Source organism: Lissotriton helveticus, chromosome 8 (genome assembly GCF_964261635.1).
Source record: "Lissotriton helveticus chromosome 8, aLisHel1.1, whole genome shotgun sequence".
NCBI classification, from domain to species: domain Eukaryota; kingdom Metazoa; phylum Chordata; class Amphibia; order Caudata; family Salamandridae; genus Lissotriton; species Lissotriton helveticus.
In genome coordinates, this window is record NC_136069.1 from 1,652,303,747 (window position 1) to 1,652,327,900 (window position 24,154).

General features: G+C 51.3%; 1 protein-coding gene across 1 annotated transcript in view; it reads right to left on the reverse strand.

The window, feature by feature from the left end:
• Positions 1-1,154: 1,154 nt before the first annotated feature.
• The window catches only part of HPX (hemopexin), a 45,886-nt gene continuing 22,886 nt past the window's right edge, over positions 1,155-24,154 (reverse strand). The window contains exons 3-10 of the mRNA XM_078658721.1: positions 22,597-22,674; positions 21,117-21,259; positions 20,624-20,777; positions 18,020-18,235; positions 6,801-6,917; positions 4,637-4,767; positions 3,675-3,819; positions 1,155-2,110 (exon numbers count right to left, since the gene is read on the reverse strand). Coding sequence (XP_078514847.1) covers positions 1,884-2,110; positions 3,675-3,819; positions 4,637-4,767; positions 6,801-6,917; positions 18,020-18,235; positions 20,624-20,777; positions 21,117-21,259; positions 22,597-22,674 — 1,211 coding nt within the window. The 3' untranslated portion in view covers positions 1,155-1,883. The remainder of the gene's footprint in view (positions 2,111-3,674; positions 3,820-4,636; positions 4,768-6,800; positions 6,918-18,019; positions 18,236-20,623; positions 20,778-21,116; positions 21,260-22,596; positions 22,675-24,154) is intronic.

The following is a 24,154-nucleotide window of genomic DNA, read 5'->3' on the forward strand; positions in this document are numbered from 1 at the left end:
GCCTCCCATCATGTTCGTATTCCTCTATTCAGAAAAGGTTTTCTTAGTAAGGTGTCTCGTGCAGGCTGAAGTTTCTTACAAATGCATATTAAGTGGATGAGGTCTTCTGTAGGGCTTTCACATAGACAATAACTTTTTTACTTCTGTATTTTTCCTCTTTGGGGCATCTGCCAGTGAAGAATATTTTCCAAAACGCAGTGCCATTAGCTGTTTTTTTCGTGGACCGAAAATGTTAAGTCTAAATATGCTGCTGGTTTGAGAATCTTGTGGTTGTTAAGGACAGTCCAGGCGTGGGACCTCTGGTGCAAAATATTTCTGTCAAGCAAAACCAAGTGCAATTTTGCAACTTTATTAAGTGTAGATTTAAATGTAACGTAAAGGCAGATTTTTATTCCCCATATCTAAAGTGCAAGTAGATTTAAGAGCCTTTTGCAAATAGCGCTTATGTGGTGTATTGGGACTGTTCTCTTGTTCTGACCACAGAGCCTCATTTAGTTTGGAGTCCACCGTGTTTTGATTTATGCGGTACTATACTTTAATTGTTGAATATTGCCTGTCAACTGTCTCATTCAGTAAACCAAATTCTAATCGCACTTGTGCTAGAGACGCCAATTGAGGGAGCGGAATAACCCTTTTGAAAATGCCGGTTGTTAAGTAAAGTTACGTCCTTACCTTGGAAGGCTGCACTGGCGTAGGTTACATTTGGTAATGTTTTAGCCGTTATTACTGTAAGCAGTGGTTTGAATGAGGGCCCCTTAGTTTCCCTGCCAGTGTCTTATAAGCAAAGGTTAATGCGGTTGCCAGTGGAGCTCTGTAATTTTTTTTCTGTTCTTGCTGACTTAATTTGTTGTCGAGGTAGAATCCCAAATATTTATAACTTGTGACGTTTTCCCAAGACTTTACCTTTAAAAAAGATATTGTGCGGGGGAGCTGTCCGGTAGCTGATCAACATGGTTTTAGTTTTTGCTATATTAATTTCCAGCATATTTGTCGTTTCCAATTCTGCGAGGCCCGTTAGTAGCCTCGCAAACCCGATTTTGGTCAAACTGTACACGACTGTACAAAGCAGGGCACACGTGAAAGGGTTTAGACCATGTCACACAAGTACAGTTTCAGCTTCTTTTTAAAAAAAAAGTGGAATGGACACTTTGATGTTCAAAATGGCATAATGTTTATTATTATGTGAACACGCTCACAACAGATATATTATATTAACGGGTATCACACTTACAAATTAAAGTGCACATTATATTGAGGGTCAGACGCATATTCTATTTTTCGTACGCCATCTGAAGAGACCTGTCTTCACAGGGCAGTGCAGAGAGTTCCAAGACAGGAGAGCTCCCACTGTGTTCATTGCTCCCTCCTCGCCTCCTCCAAAGCAGGAAGACACAATGGATGCTGCTGGAGAGCAAGTGGTGAAAACCCCTCCATGGATGCTGCTGGAGAACAAGTGGTGAAAACCCCTCCATGGATGCTGCTGGAGAGCAAGTAGTGAAAACCCCTCCATGGATGCTGCTGGAGAGCAAGTGGTGAAAACCCCTCCATGGATGCTGCTGGAGAGCAAGTGGTGAAAACCCCTCCATGGATGCTGCTGGAGAGCAAGTGGTGAAAACCCCTGCATGGATGCTGCTGGAGAGCAAGTGGTGAAAACCCCTCCATGGATGCTGCTGGAGAGCAAGTGGTGAAAACCCCTCCATGGATGCTGCTGGAGAGCAAGTGGTGAAAACCCCTCCATGGATGCTGCTGGAGAGCAAGTGGTGAAAACCCCTCCATGGATGCTGCTGGAGAGCAAGTGGTGAAAACCCTTCCATGGATTCCACGTGCACAGTGGAGAAAACCCCTCCATGGATACTACGTGCCAGTGGTGACAGTGACACTGTTTATTGGATGCAGTCCATGAATTCTGCAGTGATGCTCCTGGGCTGGGGAGGGCGCTGGGCCTGGAGCAGTTCATTTACATCCTTGTACAGGTAGAACCAGGCCCCTTCGAACACATGCACGCCTTGGCTGTTGCACATCGCACTGTCAACGTGTCGGTGGATTATGGTGTGCTCCTTACCCGGCACTCGAGGGGTCTGCTTTAGGTCCACCAAAGAAAGGGTATTACCTGGAAAATAAATGTATATTACATTTATGTACAATGGATTCCAGGCTGTCAATGCACAACTACAACATTCCAACGCGGCCATCCACACTTAGTCCAATGCCACAATTTCTACTGTGCTCCGTCAGCCCACCTAGAGTAATGCCAAGGACTGTGTTGATGATGCATTGGTAAGCATTGCAGCATGTAAGTGGCCTTACTAACTCACTGTCTCATTTCATTCAAACATATATTGATATTTATAGAATACATGTCTGGGGATTATGGACCTACAAGCAATGTTTGTACCTCAATTTGGGCTGGTTCCCCACTTTGAATTGCCGCAGGAATGGAAGGAATAGTTGGAGCTTTACGGTGTATAGGTTAACATAGGAGATACACCTTTGCCGCTGTAAAGTAGACTTTAGAATGGCAAGGGCTCGCTACTTGATGTAAACGCTCGCTAATTTGGTTAATCAGTCACTCGCACACATACACACTCACTGTCTCACTTTGCACAGTTCTCCCCCTTGAAGGCTTTACTTTACAAATGTCTGATGTTAGGTCTTGAAGAATGCTTTATCAGTCCTGGAGCCTCTTACGCACGCGCACTCCACTACATTGCTACACTGCAATGCTGAGTTCACAGTAGACCTTAACACTCCTCTCTTCACCACCCGAAGGAAAGGCCGGTCACCAGGTGCCCCTCTTTAACCTGCTACACCTTCCTCCCTGCCGAGGGAAGGACTCCTATGATACCCTGCCATTGTTGTGTCGGCTCATGTGCAAAGTCTATTCCTTGTCTTCATGGGCATCTGCTAGGTTGGTTTTTCTAGGGGATTTCTCCAGCTCCAACTTCCAGTTTCACCAGATGTCACATGACAACAGTATTGGTGTACTCTACAACCTTCGGTTAATGAGGTCAGAATACACGGTATGCCAACGTGGGGACATGGTCCTCTTAAGGACTTGTCAAGGTCCCAAACAGTTCTTTTTTTTAAATCATTTAACGTATGAAATTGGCAACTGTTACTTATGAACTAAGTATATTCACGCCGGGTCACAAAAAAATAGGACACACGTACTACCCAGCATTGTTGTATAGCTCATCTTATTATATAAAGTCAAGATTTTTGAGACGTTTCTTCAACATCAGTATACCAAGAACGTTAATACATATAGCCTTGAAAAAGTCCCACGTCAGGACAAAACACGTGTCGGCTCAAAACGTCTATGAAGAATCATCATCAATACATCTTTAGTTACGGATGAATGGCTTGAGTTGTACAACAAGCGTTAGTATGACAGCAACGACATTATTTGCTTTTTGTGTTACTAAGAATAAGCAAAAACATATTTCACCTGAATAAACTGAGTTTTTTATGTTTTTCTGCTTGAACATATTGTCTAATGGACAAATAGAGTGTGTTTATCACATTGAGGTATATGAATAGACATATCAGTGGACTTGGATTAAACAGTAAATGATTTATACAGATTAGGAAAGCCCTGCCTTCTTTTGGGTAACTTGCAGTGTCACCAGATGTGACATGACAACGGGAGTGGCCAATGAGCCGCTCCCACTCACCTTTGATGATGTACACATCAGACGAGTGAGGACAGGTGAAGGCGGCATCCACCTGCTGGACTCCGAGCTCCTCCTGAAGGGGCCTGGGGTATCCCTGCACCAAGGTGTAGAGCTGGTCCGAGCGGAAGATTGTTACCTGGGATCCCTACAAAGGCAAGAGCCACAGTTAACTCGGCACAGCCAAAGGTGCCAAACCTAGGCGCTACATGGGATGACGAAACAAGCGAGAGCTTTGTGTGTAACTTTTAACTACAAACTTTGTCATCCACTACTCACAAGAACAGAATCTGGCACAGTTTGGAGCAAAATCATATACGCAAAAGCACCCCTGGATTTTCAACTGCATGTTTTCTTTAGTAGAGTATTTTATTAGAAATAAATATGATTACACCTTAATATAGGCCAGAGAGGCAATCACAATGCACAATTTTCTATTTTTCTATTATTTCTTTAACAAAAGAAAATGTATTATTCTGCCATGAAACAAGATATAGTAATATAAATGCAATTTGTGACTAACAGGCAGACCAGAGAAATGCAGAACTAACACATTTCAAAGGATATATGTAGAAAGGATTGTTTTGTGATTGGAAAAATACAGACTTTGCCCCAGACCTAGTAAACATCCCTCAGTCAACACCCTACTAGTAAAGAAAGTTCAAAACATGATGGTCCCTCTAATGCAAATAAAATCACTCAATATCCATATGATTTTTTTTCAGTCACTAACAAGTCTTCATACACAATAAGATCCCTCAGCACACTCAATTCCCCTATTAAATGTCGAGAATATGAAGTGCCTCCAAAGGATTCCAAACTGTCTGTCATCTTCGAATTCATCAATAGAAGACGCAGTATCCCTCAGTGGCTGCCCGGAGGCGCCATCTTTAAGATTACGGTGCATTGTGACAAAGGATTGTATCAAGGTGTTTGCAGTCTGGAACGAAGGATAAGGACTCTACCTGGATGAAATACATCTTATTTTCCCAGTTAAAGGCTGCATCGACTATTCCCGTCAGTTCCTTCCAGGTGCTAATGAGTGGCCAAGCATGCCAGCCGTCCCGCTTGGAGTCTATGCGGAAGTACCAGCCACCTGTACCCAGAAGAAACAGGAAGAAAGGTGAGTCGTTAGTCACTGCAGTAACGCCATATTTTAGTTGACAGGTAAGTTCAGATTGTACTACTGAGTATCAACCCCCAGAATATCATGGTACAAGAATATAGAAGACAGATTATCAAGGGAAAAGACATCGAAAGGTAAGTGCATATAGGGAGGTATGGATTTAATATTCCCTACACATTGTCTACTGTTGCGGATACTTGAGTTTGAATAGTAAATTATAGTATTCCAAAGTCCAGCGCTTTCCTTAAGGCGAGTCGTTGGAACAACTTGCGTGGTAAAGGAATGTGTTGTAAAGACGCATTCGTGGTTCGGACCGCATTGCTAAGGCAGGCGTGGTAAATGCCTGTGTGGTTCCAACATACAACCTTGTGGACCTGACGTGATAAAGAGTTGCCCAGGCTACGCTATCACTCTTGACTTGTCCAATAGGGTCAGTCAGAGGGTGAACACTTTAGTGAGGGTGTGCTACTAGAGGTAGGGGCCTAACAGCTGCCTTAAATGGAGGCGTGGCTTGTGGCAGTGAGTCCAAACTGAGGTATTAAACAGTTTGTCCATTTTTAATGCAAAAGGGATTCTTTGGGCTTTAGCAGGAAATAATGAAGAATCCATTCAAGGGCCCCTTTTGACTGCCAAACAACCCTGAATGTGAGAAGGTGAGGTGCTGAAGCTCTGACATGCAGAAGTAAAGACAGACCATGAAAATGAGCAGATGGAAAGGAAACACCTTACAGAGGGGAGAATTAAAAGGATTCCACTGGAAGAGAGCAAGGGCGGGACAAAGTCATGTGCTGAAGTAAGCTGGGAAAGAGGTGATGAGCTGGTGCAAGAAATGGCAAGATAGATGCCAGTAAGGCAAAGTCCAAGGCCGTCAGAAGGAAAGTGAATGTCCCTAGAGAGAAACAGAGACAGTAGCCTGGACGTGTCAGTAAGACATGTAAGCATGGTGGAAGAGTAAGCGTCACCTATGATTTTGCTGAATAACCGCATTGCTTGTTGGCTCGTGCCTGATGTAACATATATACTTTATTAACAAGCAACGAAGTCATGATAGGTGCTTTCTGCCTTCTGTAGAAGAGACAGCTCAAATATCCGCCCTGCTAGGATCTGTGGGGCAGGAAGTTGGGCTGCTTTAATGCACAGGTCAGAATGCCTGAACAGCAGCGTAATAAGGGTCTAGCCTGGAAAACCGACACGCTGCGGATATATTGAGGCCGCTGTCTGCTGCTATAGGGGTCTTGAGATGAGGCTGCTTGTTGCTAACCTGTCTCTCCTGGCACTGGAAATCATAAGAAAGGGGCAGGTGGCCTACACCAGACACTACACATGGCTGGCTTTGCCTCATCTCAAGGCGTGGCCAAAGGCTGCCTTAGGGTGGAGGAGAGCTAGAGAAGGTGAAAGAGAAGTCCTTTTTATGACAGGTTTGTCCTCTTACTTCACACCTTGGACTCATACATCAACACCCAAGTTATACTGGTGCTCCATAATCTTCTATCATCAACAGCTTAGCTTTCTCTTGATTAATACCATCACACGGAAACCTTTAAAGAGAAAACCTTGAGGCTAAAATTAACACAGAGGAATGTTCTAACGATTAACTAACACAAATTAGGAATAAGGGCTAGAGTTAACTTGGGCGGGAATTGTTAAAAGCTTTCTTTATTTTAAAGGAGTTTCTTGAAGTAGTTTCACTGCTCAAGATAGCTGCAAGTCATTGTAAGGGCTTCTCTGTGGGACATTTCTTTGCATTGGTGTTCTCTGCATTGGCAGATATCCAATGTTTGTATTTCACATTCTTCCATCTTTGTGTTAGTTATCCCTACCAGTGCTCACCTTAAACCACATTAATTTATTTCACATTCATTGTTCAACTCTCCCACCCGTCCCCTCCTCTTCCCTTTGTCTTGGAAAGGCGTTGACAGAAATCTCTGGGGGTTGAGTCTAATATATTGGCATGTCTGAGCGTCCGCCATCTTTGTTCGCAGCCGCGTCACTTCCGGACTCACCTCTGAACCCGTAGATCCTTCCGGAGTCGTCGGAGGTGAAGGCCTCGAAGGACCTGTTGCTGCAGCGGTCCTTGATTGACATGAGGGTGGCATTTTTACGGGTATCATGTCCGTGACCTAGGAAGCAGAAATACCCGTTACATGGGGTTTTAAGGCAAGGAGGGCACTGGAGTAATAAAAAAAACCAATGAATCCACCGAGGACAGAATGAAGCTGAAAAAACATTGCACGACGAATCCTGGAGGAAAAAACGAAACTGAGGAAACATTTGCTGATTAATTCACCGTGGACACAATCTAATAAGAAAAAATCAACCAACTGGTCAACAATCAAACACAAAAGTAAAGTAAAATGTAGGACCAAAAAAGACTGTATAGAGAAACCAAAGGGGGAGAGGATAAGAATACAACCCTAAATTAGACACATAAGAAAGGGTACTGTCTGGAAGAGAAAGGAAGGGCGTGACTGAATGTGGACTAACGTGAACTACCATCTACCAGTTGGCAAAAGGGTTCCCCTGAAGGCGGAGGGAGTAATCAATGCCCTCTGGAGAGAGGAGATAATAGAGCACTGACTAGACCGGATCACCTGTAACAGCCTCACCTGTAAAGGGGTCATTATGTGAGTGAAGGAGTTCGAGGAATGAGATTAAACTATTTCTACTCTTGCAGGACGCCTCAAAGACTCCAGGATAGCACATCAGGCCATTTGAGAGCTCACCTGTACCGCAGCGCAGAGCAGCACACCTGTACCACAGAACAGAGCAGCTCACCTGTACCACAGAACAGAGCAGCTCACCTGTCCCGCAGAGCAGAGCAGCACACCTGTACCACAGAGCAGCTTACCTGTACCGCAGAGCAGAGGAGGTCACCTGTACCACAGAGCAAAGCACCTCACCTGTACCACAGAGCAGAGTGGCTCACCTGTACCACAGAGCAGCTCACCTGTACCACAGAGCAGAGCAGCTCACCTGTACCACAGAGCAGAGCGGCTCACCTGTACCACAGAGCAGAGCAGCTCACCTGTCCCGCAGAGCAGAGCAGCACACCTGTACCACAGAGCAGAGCAGCTAACCGGTACCACAGAAGAGACCAGCTCACCTGTACCGCAGAGCAGCTCACCTGTAGCGCAGAGCAGCTCACCTGTACCACAGAGCAGGGCAGCTCAACTGTCCCGCAGAGCAGAGCAGCTCACCTGTACCGCAGAGCAGCTCACCTGTACCACAGAGAAGCTCGCCTGTAGTGCAGAGCAGAGCAGCTCACCTGTACCACAGAGCAGCTCACCTGTACCACAGAGCAGAGCAGCTCACCTGTACCACAGAGCAGAGCAGATCACCTGTACCACAGAACAGAGCAGCTCACCTGTACCACAGAGCAGAGCAGGTCACCTGTACCACAGAGGAGCTCTCCTGTACCACAGAGCAGAGCGGGGTCACCTGTACCACAGAGCAGAGCAGCTCACCTGTACCACAGAAGAGCTCACCTGTACCACAGAGCAGAGCGGCTCACCTGTACCACAGAGCAGAGCAGCTCACCTGTCCCGCAGAGCAGAGCAGCTTACCTGTACCGCAGAGCAGAGGAGGTCACCTGTACCACAGAGCAAAGCACCTCACCTGTACCACAGAGCAGAGTGGCTCACCTGTACCACAGAGCAGAGCAGCTCACCTGTACCACAGAGCAGAGCAGATCACCTGTACCACAGAACAGAGCAGCTCACCTGTACCACAGAGCAGAGCAGCTCACCTGTACCACAGAGCAGAGCAGCTCACCTGTACCACAGAAGAGCTCACCTGTACCACAGAGCAGAGCGGCTCACCTGTACCACAGAGCAGAGCAGCTCACCTGTCCCGCAGAGCAGAGCCGCACACCTGTACCACAGAGCAGAGCAGCTAACTGGTACCACAGAAGAGACCAGCTCACCTGTACCGCAGAGCAGCTCACCTGTAGCGCAGAGCAGAGCAGCTCACCTGTACCACAGAGCAGCTCACCTGGACCACAGAGCAGAGCAGCTCAACTGTCGCGCAGGGCAGCTCACCTGTACCTCAGAGCAGCTCACCTGCACCGCAGAGCAGCTTACCTGTAGTGCAGAGCAGAGCAGCTCACCTGTACCACAGAGCAGCTCACCTGTACCACAGAGCAGAGAAGCTCACCTGTACCACAGAACAGAGCAGCTCACCTGTACCACAGAGCAGAGCAGATCACCTATACCACAGAACAGAGCAGCTCACCTGTACCACAGAGCAGAGCAGGTCACCTGTACCACAGAGCAGAGCGGCTCACCTGTACCACAGAGCAGAGCAGCTCACCTGTCCCGCAGAGTAGAGCAGCTTACCTGTACCGCAGAGCAGAGCAGGCCACCTGTACCACAGAGCAAAGCACCTCACCTGTACCACAGAGCAGAGTGGCTCACCTGTACCACAGAGCAGCTCACCTGTACCACATAGCAGAGCAGCTCACCTGTACCACAGAGCAAAGCACCTCACCTGTACCACAGAGTAGAGTGGCTCACCTGTACCACAGAGCAGCGCACCTGTACCACAGAGCAGAGCAGCTCACCTGTACCACAGAGCAGAGTGGCTCACCTGTACCACAGAGCAGCTCACCTGTACCACAGAGCAGAGCAGCTCACCTGTACCACAGAGCAGAGTAGCTCACGTGTACATCAGCTAACCGGTACCATAGAGCAGACCAGCTCACCTGTCCTGCTGAAGACTTCAATGGAGCCACAGAAGACCTCACTTGGGCCACATGATGCCATATCTGGGCCTCAGGAGAGTTCCCCTGTAGCGAATAACAGCTCACCTGAGCCAGAGAAGAGCTCATCTGTGCCACAGAAGAGCTCACCTGTGCCACAGAAGATCTCACTTGAGCCACGGAGAAGCTCATTTAGGTCACAAGAGAGCTCACCTGAGCCACAGAAGAGCTCACCTGAGCCATAAAAGAGCTCTTCTGAGCCACAGAAGAGCTCATCTGAGCCACATAATAGTTAATTTAGGTCACAAGAGAGCTCACGTGTGCTCCAGGATAGCACACAAGGCTGTATGAGAGCTCACTTGTACCACAGTACATAGCAGCTCACCGGTGCCACACAACAGCTCCTCTGAGCCTCAGGAGGGCATACCTGGGCTTCAGAAGAGCTCACCTGTACCACAAAAGAGCTCACCCGTACCACAGAACAGAGCAGCTCACCTGTGCCACAGAACAGCTCACCTGAGCCACAGGAGGGCATATCTGGGCTTCAGAAAAGCTCACCTGTACCACAAAAGAGCTCACCTGTTACCACAAAAGAGCTCACCTGTTACCACAGAACATCTCACCTGAGCCACAATAGATCTCGGTGGTGCTACAGAAGACCTCACCAGGGCCACATGATGGCACATCTGGGCCTCAGAGGAGTTCACCTGTACTGCATGCCAGCTCACCTGAGCCACCAAAGAGTTCACCTGAGCCACAGAAGAGTGCACTTGAGCCACAGAAGAACTCACCTCAGCCACAGAAAAGCTCACCTGGGGCCCATGAAAGCTCACTTGGACTCCAGGAGAGCAAATCTGTCCATATATTAGCTTACCTGAGCCAGAGAACAGCTCACATGAACAACGGGAGATCTCACCTGAGCCAAAGAAAAGTTTACCTGAGCCACGGAAGAGCTCACCTGAGCCATAGAAGAGTTTACCTGAGCTAAAGAAGAGTTCACCTGAGCCACAGAAGAGCTCACCTCAGCCACGGAAGAGCTCACCTCAGCCACAGAAGAGCTCACCTGAGCCAGAGAAGAGCTCAACTGTGCCACAGAAGAGCTCAACTGTGCCACAGAAGAGCTCACCTGAGACACAGAAGAGCTCACCTGAGCCATGGAAGAGCTCACCTGAGCCATAGAAGAGCTCACCTGAGCTACAGAAGAGTTCACCTGAGCCACAGAAGAGCTCACCTGAGCCAAAGAAGAGTTCACCCGAGCCACAGAAGAGCTCACCTGAGCCAGAGAAGAGCTCAACTGTGCCACAGAAGCGCTCACCTGAGCCACAGAAGAGCTCTCCTGAGCCACAGAAGAGCTCACCTGAGCCACAGAAGAGCTCAACTGTGCCACCGAAGAGCTCACCTGAACCACAGAAGAGCTCGCCTGAGCCACAGAAGAGCTCACCTGAGCCACAAAAGAGCTCACCTGAGCCACAGAAGAGCTCACCTGAGCCACAAAAGAGCTCACCTGAGCCACAGAAGAGCACACCTGAGCCACAGAAGAGCTCACCTGAGCCACAGAAGAGCTCACTCGAGCCACAGAAGAGCTCACTCGAGCCACAGAAGAGCTCACCTGAGCCACAGACGAGCTCACCTGAGCCACAGAAGAGTTCACCTGGGCCACAGAAGAGCTCATCTGAGCCACAGAAGAGCTCACCTCATCCACAGAGAGCTCGTCCGAGCCACAGAAGAGTTCAGCTGAGCCACAGAAGAGTTCACCTGAGTCACAGAAGAGCTCACCTGAGTCACAGAAGAGCTCACCTGAGCCAAAGAAGAGTTCACCTGAGCCACAGAAGAGCTCACCTCTGCCACAGAAGAGCTCACCTCAGCCACAGAAGAACTCACCTCGGCCACAGAAGAGCTCACCTGAACCACAGAAGAGCTCATCTGAGCCACTGAAGAGCTCCCCTCAGCCACAGAAGAGCTCACCTGACCCACAGAAGAGTTCACCTGAGCCACAGAAGAGTTCACCTGAGCCACAGAAGAGCTCAACTGTGCCACAGAAGAGCTCACATGAGCCACAGAAGAGCTCACCTGAGCCACAGAAGAGCTCACCTCAGTCACAGAGAGCTCGCCTGAGCCAAAGAAGAGTTCCCCTGAGCCACAGAAGAGTTCACCTGAGCCACAGAAGAGTACACCTGAGCCACAGAAGAGTTCACCTGAGCCACAGAAGAGCTCACCTGAGCCACAAAAGAGCTCACCTGAGCCACAGAAGAGCACACCTGAGCCACAGAAGAGCTCACCTGAGCCACAGAAGAGCTCACTCGAGCCACAGAAGAGCTCACTCGAGCCACAGAAGAGCTCACCTGAGCCACAGACGAGCTCACCTGAGCCACAGAAGAGTTCACCTGGGCCACAGAAGAGCTCATCTGAGCCACAGAAGAGCTCACCTCATCCACAGAGAGCTCGTCCGAGCCACAGAAGAGTTCAGCTGAGCCACAGAAGAGTTCACCTGAGTCACAGAAGAGCTCACCTGAGTCACAGAAGAGCTCACCTGAGCCAAAGAAGAGTTCACCTGAGCCACAGAAGAGCTCACCTCTGCCACAGAAGAGCTCACCTCAGCCACAGAAGAACTCACCTCGGCCACAGAAGAGCTCACCTGAACCACAGAAGAGCTCATCTGAGCCACTGAAGAGCTCCCCTCAGCCACAGAAGAGCTCACCTGACCCACAGAAGAGTTCACCTGAGCCACAGAAGAGTTCACCTGAGCCACAGAAGAGCTCAACTGTGCCACAGAAGAGCTCACATGAGCCACAGAAGAGCTCACCTGAGCCACAGAAGAGCTCACCTCAGTCACAGAGAGCTCGCCTGAGCCAAAGAAGAGTTCCCCTGAGCCACAGAAGAGTTCACCTGAGCCACAGAAGAGTACACCTGAGCCACAGAAGAGTTCACCTGAGCCACAGAAGAGCTCACCTCTGCCACAGAAGAGCTCACCTCAGCCACAGAAGAACTCACCTCGGCCACAGAAGAACTCACCTCGGCCACAGAAGAGCTCACCTGAACCACAGAAGAGCTCATCTGAGCCACTGAAGAGCTCCCCTCAGCCACAGAAGAGCTCACCTGACCCACAGAAGAGTTCACCTGAGCCACAGAAGAGTTCACCTGAGCCGCGGAAGAGCTCACCTGAGCCACTGAAGAGCTCCCCTCAGCCACTGAAGAGCTCCCCTCAGCCACAGAAGAGTTCACCTGAGCCACAGAAGAGTTCACCTGAGCCACAGAAGAGCTCACCTCAGCCACAGAAGAGCTGACGTGGGCCCCATGAGAGCTCACTTGGACTCCAGGAGAGTACACCAGGCAATATGAGAGCTCACCTGTACCATAGAACAGCTCACCTGAGCCACAGGAAATCTCACCTGAGCAACAGAAGACCTCACCTGGGCCACCTGAGGGCATACCTGGGCTTCAGAAGAGCTCAACTGTGCCACACAAGAGCTCACCTGAGGCACAGGAGGGCGCACCTGTACCACAGATCAGCTCACCTGAGCCACAGAAGAGCTTCCCTGAGCCACAAAAGAGCTCACCTAGGTCACACAAGAGAGCTCACTCGGGCTCCAGGATAGCACACAAGGCTATATGAGTGCTCACCTGTGCCACAGAACAGCTCACCTGCGCTGCAGAAGACCTCACCTGGGCCGTGTGAGAGCTCACCTGGGCTCACAAAGCATGAACATGGGCCACAGAAGAGATCACGCAGACCACAGAAGAGCTCAGCAGTGCCAAACAGAAGAGCTCAATGGGGCACAGGGAAGCTCACCTGGGTCATATAAGCATTCATGAGGGCACGGGAGCTAACCTGGACTGGAGCAAAGCACACTGAAGACTCCAGGAGAGCAGACATAGGCTCCATAAGAGCATACACGCTTCAAGACAGCGCAACAGGGCCACAGGAGGGCTCTTCTGGACTCAGGAATAGCCCACTATGGCCCCAGGAGAGCTTACATAGGCCACAGCAGGACAGGAGCTCACAGCCAGGCAGGAGACCACAGCAGGACAGGAGACCACAGCAGGACAGGAGACCCCAGCCAGACAGGGGACCACAGCAGGACAGGAGACCACAGCAGACAGGAGACCACAGCAGACAGGAGACCACAGCAGGACAGGAGACCACAGCAGACAGGAGACCACAGCAGACAGGAGACCACAGCAGGACAGGAGACAACAGCAGGACAGGAGACAACAGCAGACAGGAGACCACAGCAGGACAGGAGACCACAGCCAGACAGGAGACCACAGCCAGACAGGAGACCACAGCAGACAGGAGACCACAGCAGGACAGGAGACCACAGCAGGACAGGAGACCACAGCCAGACAGGAGACCACAGCAGGACAGGAGACCACAGCAGACAGGAGACCACAGCAGACAGGAGACCACAGCAGGACAAGAGACCACAGCAGGACAGGAGACCACAGCAGACAGGAGACCACAGCAGGACAGGAGACCACAGCAGGACAGGAGAGCACAGCAGGACAGGAGACCACGGACAGGAGACCACAGCAGACAGGAGACCACGGACAGGAGACCACAGCAGGACAGGAGACCACAGCCAGACAGGAGACCACAGCAGGACAGGAGACCACAGCAGGACAGGAGACCACAGCAGGACAGAAGACCACAGCAGGACAGGAGACCACAGCAGGACAGGAGACCACAGCAGACAGGAGACCACAGCAGACAGGAGACCACAGCAGGACAGGAGACCACAGCAGGACAGGAGACCACAGCAGGACAGGAGACCACAGCAGGACAGGAGACCACAGCAGGACAGGAGAGCACAGCAGGACAGGAGACCACGGACAGGAGACCACAGCAGGACAGGAGACCACAGCAGACAGGAGACCACAGCAGGACAGGAGAGCACAGCAGGACAAGAGACCACAGCAGGACAGGAGACCACAGCAGGACAGGAGACCACAGCAGACAGAAGACAACAGCAGGACAGGAGAGCACAGCAGGACAAGAGACCACAGCAGACAGGAGACCACGGACAGGAGACCACAGCAGGACAGGATACCACAGCCAAACAGGAGACCACAGCAGGACAGGAGAGCACAGCAGGACAAGAGACCACAGCAGGACAGGAGACCACGGACAGGAGACCACAGCAGGACAGGAGACCACAGCAGACAGAAGACAACAGCAGGACAGGAGACCACAGCAGACAGGAGACCACAGCAGGACAGGAGACCACAGCAGACAGGAGACCACAGCAGACAGGAGACCACAGCAGACAGGAGACCACAGCAGGACAAGAGACCACAGCAGGACAGGAGACCACAGCAGACAGGAGACCACAGCAGGACAGGAGACCACAGCAGGACAGGAGAGCACAGCAGGACAGGAGACCACGGACAGGAGACCACAGCAGGACAGGAGACCACAGCAGGACAGGAGACCACAGCAGACAGGGGACCACAGCAGACAGGAGACCACAGCAGGACAGGAGACCACAGCAGGACAGGAGACCACAGCAGGACAGGAGACCACGGACAGGAGACCACAGCAGACAGGAGACCACAGCAGACAGGAGACCACAGCAGACAGGAGACCACAGCAGGGCAGGAGACCACAGCAGACAGGAGACCACAGCAGACAGGAGACCACAGCAGACAGGAGACCACAGCAGGACAGGAGACCACAGCAGGACAGGAGACGACAGCAGACAGGAGACCACAGCAGACAGGAGACCACAGCAGGACAGGAGACCACAGCAGGACAGGAGACCACAGCAGACAGGAGACCACAGCAGGACAAGAGACCACAGCAGGACAAGAGACCAAAGCAGGGCAGGAGACCACAGCAGGACTGGAGACCACAGCAGGGCCGGAGACCACAGCACTACAGGAGACCACAGCAGGGCAGGAGACCACAGCAGGACAGGAGACCACAGCAGGACAGGAGACCACAGCAGGACAAGAGACCACAGCAGACAGGAGACCACAGCAGGACAAGAGACCACAGCAGACAGGAGACCACAGCAGGACAGGAGACCACAGCAGGACAGGAGACCACGGACAGGAGACCACAGCAGACAGGAGACCACAGCAGACAGGAGACCACAGCAGGACAGGAGACCACAGCAGACAGGAGACCACAGCAGGACAAGAGACCACAGCAGACAGGAGACCACAGCAGGACAAGAGACCACAGCAGACAGGAGACCACAGCAGGACAGGAGACCACAGCCAGACAGGGGACCACAGCAGACAGAAGACAACAGCAGACAGGAGACCACAGCAGGACAGGAGACCACAGCAGGACAGGAGACCACAGCAGACAGGAGACCACAGCAGGACAGGAGACCACAGCAGGACAGGAGACCACGGACAGGAGACCACAGCAGACAGGAGACCACGGACAGGAGACCACAGCAGACAGAAGACAACAGAAGGACAGGAGAGCACAGCAGGACAGGAGACCACGGACAGGAGACCACAGCAGACAGGAGACCACAGCAGACAGGAGACCACAGCAGACAGGACACCACAGCAGACAGGACCACAGCAGACAGGAGACCACAGCAGGACAGGAGAGCACAGCAGGACAGGAGACCACGGACAGGAGACCACAGCAGACAGGAGACCACAGCAGGACAGGAGACCACAGCAGACAGGAGACCACAGCAGGACAGGAGACCACAGCAGACAGGAGACCACAGCAGGACAGGAGACCACAGCAGACAGGAGACCACAGCAGGACAGGAGACCACAGCAGGACAGGAAACCACGGACAGGAGACCACAGCAGACAGGAGACCACGGACAGGAGACCACAGCAGGACAGGAGACCACAGCAGACAGAAGACAACAGCAGGACAGGAGAGCACAGCAGGACAGGAGACCACGGACAGGAGACCACAGCAGACAGGAGACCACGGACAGGAGACCACAGCAGACAGGAGACCACAGCAGGACAGGAGACCACAGCAGGACAGGAGAGCACAGCAGGACAGGAGACCACGGACAGGAGACCACAGCAGACAGGAGACCACAGCAGGACAGGAGACCACAGCAGGACAGGAGACCACAGCAGGACAGGAGACCACAGCAGGACAGGAGACCACAGCAGACAGAAGACAACAACAGACAGGAGACCACAGCAGGACAGGAGACCACAGCAGGACAGGAGACCACAGCAGGACATGAGACCACAGCAGGACAGGAGACCACAGCAGACAGAAGACAACAGCAGACAGGAGACCACAGCAGGACAGGAGACCACAGCAGGACAAGAGACCACAGCAGACAGGAGACCACAGCAGGACAAGAGACCACAGCAGACAGGAGACCACAGCAGGACAGGAGACCACAGCAGGACAGGAGAGCACAGCAGGACAGGAGACCACAGCAGGACAGGAGACAACAGCAGGACAGGAGACCACGGACAGGAGACCACAGCAGGACAGGAGACCACAACAGACAGGAGACCACAGCAGACAGGAGACCACAGCAGACAGGAGACCACAGCAGACAGGAGACCACAGCCAGACAGGGGACCACAGCAGACAGGAGACCACAGCCAGACAGGGGACCACAGCAGACAGAAGACAACAGCAGACAGGAGACCACAGCAGGACAGGAGACCACAGCAGGACAAGAGACCACAGCAGACAGGAGACCACAGCAGGACAAGAGACCACAGCAGGACAGGAGACCACAGCAGGACAGGAGACCACAGCAGACAGAAGACAACAGCAGACAGGAGACCACAGCAGACAGGAGACCACAGCCAGACAGGGGACCACAGCAGACAGGAGACCACAGCCAGACAGGGAACCACAGCAGACAGAAGACAACAGCAGACAGGAGACCACAGCAGGACAGGAGACCACAGCAGGACAAGAGACCACAGCAGACAGGAGACCACAGCAGGACAAGAGACCACAGCAGACAGGAGACCACAGCAGGACAGGAGACCACAGCAGACAGAAGACAACAGCAGACAGGAGACCACAGCAGGACAGGAGACCACAGCAGACAGGAGACCACAGCAGACAGGAGACCACAGCAGGACAAGAGACCACAGCAGACAGGAGACCACAGCAGGACAGGAGACCACAGCAGGACAGGAGACCACAGCAGACAGGAGACCACAGCAGGACAAGAGACCACAGCAGACAGGAGACCACAGCAAGACAGGAGACCACAGCAGACAGAAGACAACAGCAGACAGGAGACCACAGCAGGACAGGAGACCACAGCAGGACAAGAGACCACAGCAGACAGGAGACCACAGCAGACAGGAGACCACAGCAGGACAGGAGACCACAGCAGGACAGGAGACCACAGCAGGACAGGAGACCACAGCAGACAGGAGACCACAGCAGACAGGAGACCACAGCAGGACAGGAGACCACAGCAGGACAGGAGACCACAGCAGGACAGGAGACCACAGCAGGACAGGAGACCACAGCAGACAGGAGACCACAGCAGACAGGAGACCACAGCAGACAGAAGACAACAGCAGGTTCTCAGGCCGCAAAGGGCATCTTACCTCTGCCAGGGCAGCTGATGAAGTAGTCCCGTGAGTCCAGCGGGTACCCTCGGTGCACATCACCCGTCACCGGGTTGAAGCGGGTGAAGTTCACGCCCTGGAAGCAGTAGTGCTTCTCCAGCCAGCGCACAGCAGCTGTGCAGTTTTGGACCGACGGCCAGTGCCGCACCTTGAGGGCGGAGGGCTGGCTCAAGTCATAGGTGTAAACAGCGTCTCCTGCACAGAAGAAAAGGAGAGAGTTCCAGCGCACAAGACACAGCACTGTGACTGACAATCCCCCTGATCCCGGTTCACAAGACACATTGGCAGATTTACTAAGATTTTACGCTGTGCTTGCGTCATAAAAAATGTGAATCGGCGCAAAATCTTTTTGTCTGAATATCTTTCCAGTGATAAAGTTGTTTAGTGCTGGAAAAAACATGAAAGTAACGCGAAGCAGCGCATATCGCTGCTTTGTATTGCTTAGCGCCAAGGAGGCATTCCATGGGCGGAGCATGGGCGGAGCATGGGCGGAGCCTGGGCGTTCCCATGCAACCACTCAAGGTTTATGACGCGAAATCCTATTTACTTAAAAAGTAGACAGGGTTTAGAGTCAGAAAATAGTGCACCCAAATGCTTTTTTATCCCTTTAATTTCTTACTCCTCCTGTTGCTGCACCGTACAGCACACACACAAACATTTTTAAAATGAGTCTAAGCATAGTATTTTGAACTGGAAGGTTGTATTTGTAAAAGGCATCTTGCAGTCTTCTTCTGAACGCTCTGATTGGATCCATTGCGATGGTCATTGCGCGGAGAGGGACCAGGGAGGGTCTCCACCTCACTTTTCCTTCAGAGATGTCCAGAATCTTCTGCAGCACCTACAGAGGACATTCTGAGAGGCTTATTGGGTGGCCTGATCTTCAACGAAGCGCTAGGACCCGACCATCCGAGATCCCTCGATACTGCTGGTCATCGCCCTTAGACGCCCCCCTGCTCCTGATGGACCGGGGTGTGGTGCACAGCGGTGGGCCGCCACCCTGTCAGGGAACCATAGAGTCCGGCTCCATCACATTTCTTTTGTCCCTTCCCTGGACCACTATTGAATCCCAGAGTCACAGGAACATTGACTCTAGCTCAGCCAATCAGGTTGCTCATAATGCAGGTGTTTATTCTTTGTATGGGGCTTCTGCAGATGCCCCCTCGAGGAGACAGGGAACTAGGCAGGGGCGGGGTGAGGAAGACTGGCACATAGTTGTATGTAACCTTTTTTTGACCATGCAGCGGCCTCGTGCCCTCCAGGGCGCCCACCTGCATGTTTGAGGCAATAAGTAAAACGAGGACTGATAACCAGCGTTATGGACTGGTCTGTGGTCATTAAAGCTGCTGGAAGCCTACACTTGGAAAGTCACCCTGAGACCGAAAGCATTGAAATAATAATAAGGGATGCCACAGGCATACAGAGCCCTAAAGAACTGATAATGAGCATTAACCATTGCTTCCCCAGGCTCCCTCTTCTTCTGTGGGGCTGCTCAGCTGCTGTGCCTCGGAGAGGGGGCTGAGGGTCTGTGTGAAAACACAGACCGAGAAAAGGCAGAGTGAAAAAAATTCAGACTCAAGAGCCTAGGCTCAGGGGCATCTTAAGGATGTTGGGGGCCCTGGGCAAAACGTATCTGTGGGCCCCTGTTTGGAACGGCTTTGAAATTATGATCCAATTTCAGCTCTTTCATGCCCTCTTTGGCCGGGTCACTGACAGTGCACAGGTCTCCAAATTCTAGATGTGGTTTCATCTAATATTCAGGGATAGTTTTGTGTGTTTTCAATATTTTAACACAGCAGCAGCTCACCAGTATTACTACAAATAACCTCTGTGACCCCCTCCCATGACGCAAATGTGAGGCCCTGTTTTGATCTGAAATACACTTTTTGGTGGATGTTGCATGAAACATAATTTCTCAGCAAAATGCCTGTACTGGACTCTCACACATGAGGTACAGTAAAAATAAATTAAAGGAAAATGCTATTTAAGACAATCTGTTTAAGAAACATTGAAGGTCATTAGGGCAAGACTCAGCAGAACAGAGCTGGCTCTGTCAGGGGCCCCTGGAAGGCTGGGGCCCTGGGCCAGAGCCCACTTTGCCCATGCCTTAAAATGTCTCTGTAAAGGCTGACCAAGCATACATCCACAAACATGTGAGGCCCCTTTAAATGCCGCATGGCTCCCCTTCACCTCTTCCACACCTGGGTTCATTCACCTCTCCGCCTCCAGTGCTGACGTATCTGAGAACAAGCGCTTGGAAGTGTCCGAGCCGCACGCCAGCGCTTATTTACATTCATCCTTAGTAAATATTCTGCTGTCCTTAAGTGCATACTTTACAACCTATAGCACGTTGTGAGATGCAGATGTCTGAACACGAATCCATCACTTTGTGGTGCCCCAGATGTGCACAGTAACACAACACAGCACCGTGTGACCCTGCTCCCCTTGTGCCCACAGCCTCTGGGCTGAAGGGGGGCTCCCCACCGCTGCCCCTGCTAGGTCTGCTCGGTGCGGACCTTGCGGTGACTGACCTGTGGCCAGTGCCTCACTCCTGACCCCTCCCACACCAGCCCAAGCCCCGCCTACCTTTGAAGAAGAGGACGCTGTCAGCCCTGCACTCTCCGGCCGGGCACGCCGCCACCGAGTCCAGGTGGGTGGGCACCCCCGGGAACTCTTCACCGATGGGCTTCGGGTAGCCGGGCTCCAGCTGGTTCTCACGATAGGCCCACGTCTGGTCACCCTGGAAGTACATTAAAGTAGGATTAAAGACACGAACCTCGGATGAAAAACTACTACAGTTGTTTTCTTAGTTTACAATGCCCCTCCCCCCACACACTTCGGCGGCTAGAAAATGATGAATCTTGCCCAAGAGCGCACTGAGTGTCAGGGGTGAGCAGGGAAACAAGGGTTGTGAGCTGTTTTTTCTTTGGATTCCTTGGGTTGTCGCTAAGAACGCCTCTGTGTGAGCCTCTTGCTGTGTGGAGATGAACACGGAGTCCACCCTGAGCTGTCCTGTGGCGAGCAGCGTTCAGAGGGTGTGATCTGTGGCACATCATGATGTCACTGGTCTGCCACGTACCTTGAACAGGAACATTCTCTCGTGCGCCTCCGGATTGTTCTTGTGGTGAATTCGGAAAGCGGCGTCGATGGGGGGCTCGACTTCAGGCCACGTGTTGTTGATGAGCTCGGCGGGGCCCCTGTATCCCTTCCACACAAACTCATCTGTAAGAGAACGGAAGTCAGAGGCACGTCAGAGGCTTTAGGTACACAATGACCCCAGGGGCCCCCGGGTAATGCACGGAGGGACCCCCCAAACTCAGATGTCTAGATCACAACAACCTTAGTACGATGTACCAAGCACCCCAGGAGGGATGTATGACATTACAACGCATACTTTTACATCGCATGCCTTTACAACTCGATATTTACAACAAATCCCATTACAACGCATAGTGCTTTTAGGCGCTGGATAGTGATTTATTTAATTTACTATTCCAACTCCAGTCCCCGTGGATAGTAGGGAAGGTGTTGGATAGTAAATTAAATTTATTCCCTATCCTAGAGCGCCCCCCAGCGTAATGCGTTGTCATGGTTTGCGTTGTAAAAGTTGCGTCGTAAAGGCACTGCGTGGTAAAAGTTGCGTTGTAAAGGTTGTATACCCCCCAGGAGTCTCTGGTGGATATCAGATGAAATATAATCCAGAATTATTCTGCTTTTCTATCAAAGAGTTGTAACACACAGCGACAGCTTCATTCTGAGTGCTGTGATATCAAAGGGTGCAGCCCCTTTCATTAAAAAGACATTTACCCACTGTGTCATGAGGTTAGTTTATGCCTCAGACTCTTACTTTGGCAGACATAAGTGGGGCATAATGTTCCAAACTGTTTTTGTGACCATTGTCATACACTCTGTTACACCTAGCACACTAGTCTGCCCACACACATTCCCACAGGTAGGGCCCGGAGAAAGGTTTTTCCTGCAAAAACTGCGAATGAACATTATTTGAGCTACTCACATAATGCGGCAAAATAAAAACCCGGTGTCACCAGTGCTTTATTTGTGCGCGTGTTTGCCAGTGCTTGGCACTGGCATTTCTTTTTTAACCAGCAGCACTTATGAAAGTACACCACAAGGTGGTGCTCTCTGTCTATTTTGAGCAGTACCCTTCAGAATGTTTTACAATTCCATATACTATAAAACATATGCAGAACTAGTACTCCCAGGGCTTCCCTAAAGTTTGGGTGACCTGGAATGGTCCATAACTTCCCATTTTTTTTAAGTGTGATGATTGGCAAGTAAACTTGGCACTGGCATTTGGCTGCAGAGGCAGGAACCTTGGGTGGTGCCAGTGAAGTGCAAAATCTTGCACTTATATTTCTACAAATTAGGCACCGGGCACCACTGGTTCTTGCCTCCCGGTTTTCACTTTGTACTTGCCTAAGATGAGGTTCTGGTACCTCCCAGATGCCCGAAAGCTTCAAGTAGAGACCCCTCTAACCCCTGACTTCTCTGTGACGCACAGAGCAGTCTGGGACACTGACTTGCGACCCCACCATTACCTCGGAAGAAATACATGACACCCTTGTCATCCAAGGTGATGGCATCGAACCCTCTGTCGGCGCAGCGTTCCGCTATCCCTGGAAAGGAAGAAGAGACACAGGGTAAGAGACACTTTAATACTCAGGATGGAGACCCTCTGAGCGGAGCAGCGTTCTTTACGTGACATCCAACCCTGCTGAGTGTCCCAGCACAAGATGGCCTCCCAAGACGCGCATGGCATCCATCCACGCTGAGTGTCCCAGCACAAGATGGCCTCCCATGGCTGTGTATGACATTTAACCCTGCTGAGTGGCCCAGCACAAGATGGCTTCCCATGGTGTGTATGACATCCAACCCTGCTGAGTGTCCCAGCACAAGATGGCCTCCCAAGACGCGCATGGCATCCATCCACGCTGACTGTCCCTGAACAAGATGGCCTCCCAAGACGCGCATGGCATCCATCCACGCTGAGTGTCCCAGCACAAGATGGCCTCCCAAGACGCGCATGGCATCCATCCACGCTGAGTGTTCCTGCACAAGAGGGCCTCCCATGGCTGTGTATGACATCCAACCTTGTTGAGTGTCCCAGCACAAGAGGGCCTGCCATGGCGGTGGAAAACCTCCAACCCGCTGAGTGGTCCTGCATAAAATGACCTCCCATGGACATGCATGACATTCAACCCGCTAAGTGTCCCAGCACAACATTGCCTCACATAGCTTCGTATGGCATCTAACCTCGTTGAATGTCCCTGCACAAGAGGGCCTCCCATGGACATGTAAGACCTCCAACCCTGCTGAGCGGTCCTGCATAAAATGGCCTCCCATGGCCGTGCATGACATCTGCAGCACAACAGGGCCTCCGATGGCTCCGAGTGACATCTGATCCCAACTGTCCAATAAACTGTCATATATTTCCTATGCCCTCTAGGGGGCAGCATCAACCTGCCTCATTCTCATACACACCCTGTCACACCAAAGATGGCCTGTTCCTCCTGCATGCAGCAGTCTACGGCAGAGCACCCAAACGTTCCCACCACAAAGCATCACCTTGTCTTTTTTGAGGGCCCTCACATTATCTACACTGCAAGCCTCACATTACATTATCTGCCATGAGGGACATCACATTATCTGCAGTCATCAGGGGTAGCAAGCGGTATATAAATTTAAACCCTTCCCTCTTCTATCCCTCCACTATCCTTTTCAATCCAAACAACAGACTAACATTTCTGGCACTCAAATTAATTTCATGTTTCTCTATTCTAATTCACCAATAATCCATTTTGGGTTCCGTAGTAGCGAGCTACTCGCAGAAAAGCGCTTCAACACGTCATCAGGGGTATCAAGCACTATATAAATGCAGACCCTTCCCTCTTTTATCCTTCCACTCCTTTTCAATCCAAATAACAGACTAACTTGTCCACTGCTTAAATTAAGTTCATATTTCCCTAGACTAATTCACCACTAATCCTTTTTTGGGTGGCTGAGTAGTGTGCTACTCGCCGTAAAAGCGCTTCTACGCCTCGTCAGGGGAAGTAAGCGCTATCTAAATGCAATTACAATATCCTGCACTGTGGTGCA